General features: G+C 42.2%; 1 protein-coding gene across 1 annotated transcript; it reads left to right on the top strand.

Moving 5' to 3' along the window:
- The first annotated feature begins 3,412 nt into the window (after positions 1 to 3,412).
- On the top strand, positions 3,413 to 3,806 carry LOC100351893 (large ribosomal subunit protein eL36). The gene is given in 2 exon segments (XM_051842696.3): positions 3,413 to 3,676; positions 3,679 to 3,806. Coding segments are annotated over 2 exon segments (315 nt in total). The 5' UTR covers positions 3,413 to 3,453; the 3' UTR covers positions 3,771 to 3,806.
- Positions 3,807 to 4,494: the final 688 nt, after the last annotated feature.

Below are 4,494 nucleotides of genomic sequence, written 5' to 3'. Positions count from 1 at the left end.
TATTTATTGTTATAAAGAATGTCCTGGGGCTGGCGCCACGGCTCACTAGGCTAATCCTCCACCTAGCGGCGCCAGCACACGGGGTTCTAGTCCCGGTCGGGGCGCCGGATTCTGTCCCGGTTGCCCCGCTTCCAGGCCAGCTCTCTGCTGTGGCCAGGGAGTGCAGTGGAGGATGGCCCAGGTGCTTGGGCCCTGCACTCCATGGGAGACCAGGAGAAGCACCTGGCTCCTGGCTTCAGATCAGTGCGGTGCGCCAGCCGCAGCGCGCCAGCCTTAGCGGTCATTGGAGAGTGAACCAACGGCAAAAGGAAGACCTTTCTCTCTGTCTCTCTCTCTGTCCACTCTGCCTGTCAAAAAAAAAAAAAAAAAAAAAAAAAAAAAAAAGAATGTCCTGGGAAATTCAGTAAGACAAAGTAACAATATGAAAGCTGGAAAGCAGAAAGAGTAATTCTTATATTCATGTGAACTGAATTTAATATGCAATGTAAAAGGGATAAAAAAAAAAAGATAATTTTGAGAAACAAGACTCACAGACTTTTGTGCCAGATATCAACATGTAGCACAAAACTTCAAGAATGAAGACAGGGTATTACTTGAGCAAGAATAGACAATGAAACAGGAAGACAGATGAGAGAGCCCTGACATAGAGCTCTTCCTACAGGAAAACTCGCAGGGTGAAGATTGCTTCAGAGAAGAGAGAGCAAAATATGCTGTAAATCTGACTTTCCATGTGAAACAAATAAAATTAGACCACATAATTTAATAGCATACACAAAATTGAGTTCTAGATAAAGATCTAAATGTAAAAATAATTTAAAACTACCTTACTTTTTTTTGTTCCTTAAATTTTTTTTCAACTTTTGTTTAAAAAATATAAATTTCCAAAACACAACTTTTGAAATATAGCAGCTTTTCCCCCTATAACCTCCCTTCCACCTGCAACTATCCCATCTCCCAGTCCCTCTCCCATCCCATTTTCATCAAGATTCATTTTCTTTTTTTTAACTTTTATTTAATGAATATAAATTTCCAAAGTACAGAATACGGATTACAATGGCTTCCCCCCATAACGTCCCTCCCACCTGCAATCTTCCCCTTTCCCACTCCCTCTCCCCTTCCATTCACATCAAGATTCATCTTTGATTCTCTTTATACACAGAAGATCAGTTTAGCATACATTAAGTAAAGATTTCAACAGTTTGCTCCCACACAGAAGCATAAAGTGAAAAATACTGTTTGAGTACTAGTTATAGCATTAAATCTCAATGTACAGCACACTAAGGACATATATCCTACATGAGGAGTAAGTGCACAGTGACTCCTGTTGTTGACTTAACAAATTGACACTCTTGTTTATGGCATCACTAATCACCCTAGGTTCTTGTCATGAGCTGCCAAGGCTATGGAAGCCCCCCGAGTTCACTGACTCTGATCATATTTAGACAAGGCCATGGTCAAAGTGGAAGTTCTTTCCTCCCTTCAGAGAAAGGTATCTCCTTCTTTGATGACCCGTTCTTTCCACTGGGATCTCACTCACAGAGATCTTTCATTTAGGTTTTTTTTTCCCCCAGAGTGTCTTGGCTTTCCATGCCTGAAATACTCTCATGGGCTTTTCAGCCGGATCCGCATGCCTAAAGGGCTGATTCTGAGGCCAGAGTGCTGTTTAAGACATCTGCCATTCTATGGGTCTGCTGTGTATCTCACTTCCCATGTTGGATCGTTCTCTCCCTTTTTTATTCTATCAGCTAGGATTTGCAGACAGTATTCTTGTTTATGTGATCCCTTTGGTTCTTAGTCCTATCATTATGATCAATTGTGAACAGAAATTGATCACTGGGACTAGTGAGATGGCATTGGTACATGCCACCTCAATGGGATTGAATTCGAATCCCCTGGTATGTTTCTAACTCTACCGTTTGAGGTAAGTCAGCTTGAGCATGTCCCGAATTGCACATCTCTTCCCTCTCTTATTCCCACTCTTATATTTAACAGCAATCACTTTTCAGTTAAGTTTCAGCACTTAAGAAGAATTGTGTATTGATTACAGTATTCAACCAAAAGTATTAAGTAGAACAAACAAACAAAAATACTAAGAGGGATAACATATTAAGTTGCTCATCAACAGTGAGGGTGAGGGCTGATCAAGTCACCATTTCTCATAGTGTTCATTTCACTTTAACAGGTTTCCCTTTTGGTGCTCAGTTAGTTGTCACCTATCAGGGAGAACAAGTGGTATTTGTCCCTTTGGGATTGGCTTATTTCACTCAGCATAATGTTTTCCAGATTCCTAACAGGGATCACTTTTCAGTTAAATTTAAACACCTAAGAATAATTGTGTGTTAATTACAGAGTTCAACCAATGCTACTAGAACAAAAAAAATACTAAAATGGATAAAGTATTACATTGTACATCAACCATTAGGACAAGAGCTGATCAAGTCACTGTTTCTCATAGTGTCCATTTCACTTCAACAAGTTTCCCCTTTGGTGCTCAGTTAGTTATCACCGATCAGGGAGAACATATGATATTTGTCCCTTTGGGACTGGCTTAATTCACTCAGCATGATGTTTTCCAAATTCCTCCATTTTGTTGCAAATGACCGGGTTTCGTTGTTTTTGACTGCTGTATAATATTCGATAGAGTACATGTCCCATAATTTCTTTATCCAGTCTACTGTTGATGGGCATTTGGGTTGGTTCCAGGTCTTAGCTATTGTGAATTGAGCTGCAATAAACATTAATGTTCAGACAGCTCTTTTATTTGCCAATTTCATTTCCTTTGGGTAAATTCCAAGGAGTGGGATGGCTGGGTTGAATGGTAGGGTTGTATTCAGGTTTCTGAGGAATCTCCAAACTTACTTCTGTAGTTTCTTCACCAGTTTGCATTCCCACCAACAGTGGATTAGTGTCCCTTTTCCCCACATCCTCACCATTATCTGTTGTTAGTTGATTTCTGTATGTAAGCCATTCTAACTGGGGTGAGGTGAAACCTCATTGTGGTTTTGATTTGCATTTCCCTGATTGCTAGTGATCTTGAACATTTTTTCATGTGTCTGTTGGCCATTTGGATTTCCTCTTTTGAAAAATGTCTGTTGAGGTCCTTGGCCCATCTCTTAAGTGAGTTGTTTGTTTTGTTGTTGTGGAGTTTCTTGATCTTTTTGTAGATTCTGATTTTTAATCCTTCATCGCTTGCATAATTTGCAAATATTTTTTCCCATTCTGTGGATTACCTCTTCACTTTCCTGACTTTCTTTTGCAGTAAGACACCATTTTTTTTCCAATGTCAGGATAGAAAAAAAAATCTCTTACATAAGTTACTAAAACACACTTATGGTTTTAGAAAAAGACCTCTAAAGTTGATAATCTTGAAATTTCTGGTCAAAGTCTCTATAAGAGATTAATAGATAAGGAACAGGTTCCTTCCGCCCCGGCCGCCATCGGAAAGCTGCAGCCATGGCCCTGCGCTACCCCATGGCCGTGGGCCTCAACAAGGGCCACAAGGTGACCAAGAACGTGAGCAAGCCGAGGCACAGCCGCCGGCGCGGGCGCCTCACCAAGCACACCAAGTTCGTGCGGGACATGATCCGGGAGGTGTGCGGCTTCGCCCCCTACGAGCGCCGCGCCATGGAGCTGCTCAAGGTGTCCAATGACAAGCGGGCGCTCAAGTTCATCAAGAAGAGCATGGCACTCACATTCGCGCCAAGAGGAAGCGCGAGGAGCTGAGCAGCGTGCTGGCAGCCATGCGCAAGGCGGCCGCCAAGAAGGACTGAGCCCCGCCCGCCCCAATAAACGAGTCCGCGAAGCCCCGTGTCTGCGTGTTCGTGGGGGGCAGGGAGGCGAGCGGGCGCCGTACTGGAAACGATCTTTATTGCAATTAAATAGCGCACACGCCAAAAAAAAAAAAAAAAAAAAAAAAAAAAAAAGATAAGGAACAGACCAAGAAGTGATATTTAGCAATTCTTGTAATTGAGATAAATACACAGATTTAAGAATGCCTTTTAGAGGACGACGCTGTGGCTCATTTGGTTAATCCTCCGCCTGCGGCACTGGCATCCCATATGGGTGCTGGGTTCTAGTCCCGGTTTCTTCTCTTCCAGTCCAGGTCTCTGCTGTGGCCCGGGAAGGCAGTGGAGGATGGCCCAAGTGCTTGGGCCCTGCACCCGCATGGGAGACCAGGAGGAAACACCTGGCTCCTGGCTTTGGATCGGGGTAGTTCTGGCTGTAGTGGCCATTTTGGGGGTGAACCAGTGGAAGGAAGACCTTTCTCTCTGTCTCTTTTTCTCACTGTCTAACTCTGTCAAATAAACTAAAAAAAAAATGTAGTTGAACAGTGTGTGTCAATACTTTAAAAAAAAGAATGTCTTTTAATAATTATGAAAAGATCAAACAACTTGAGATGAAAGAATGAAAAAATATGATAGTGATTTTACAGAAAAAAAATCAGAACTTAAAATAAATTTAGGAAAAGATGTTGAACCTTAGAAATATACTGGG

Source organism: Oryctolagus cuniculus, chromosome 1, assembly GCF_051225735.1.
Source record: "Oryctolagus cuniculus isolate XC-2025 breed Fujian yellow rabbit chromosome 1, ASM5122573v1, whole genome shotgun sequence".
Taxonomy (NCBI): Eukaryota; Metazoa; Chordata; class Mammalia; order Lagomorpha; family Leporidae; genus Oryctolagus; species Oryctolagus cuniculus.
Note: the sequence above shows the minus strand (reverse complement) of the source record. Positions and strands in the feature narration are given on the sequence as shown.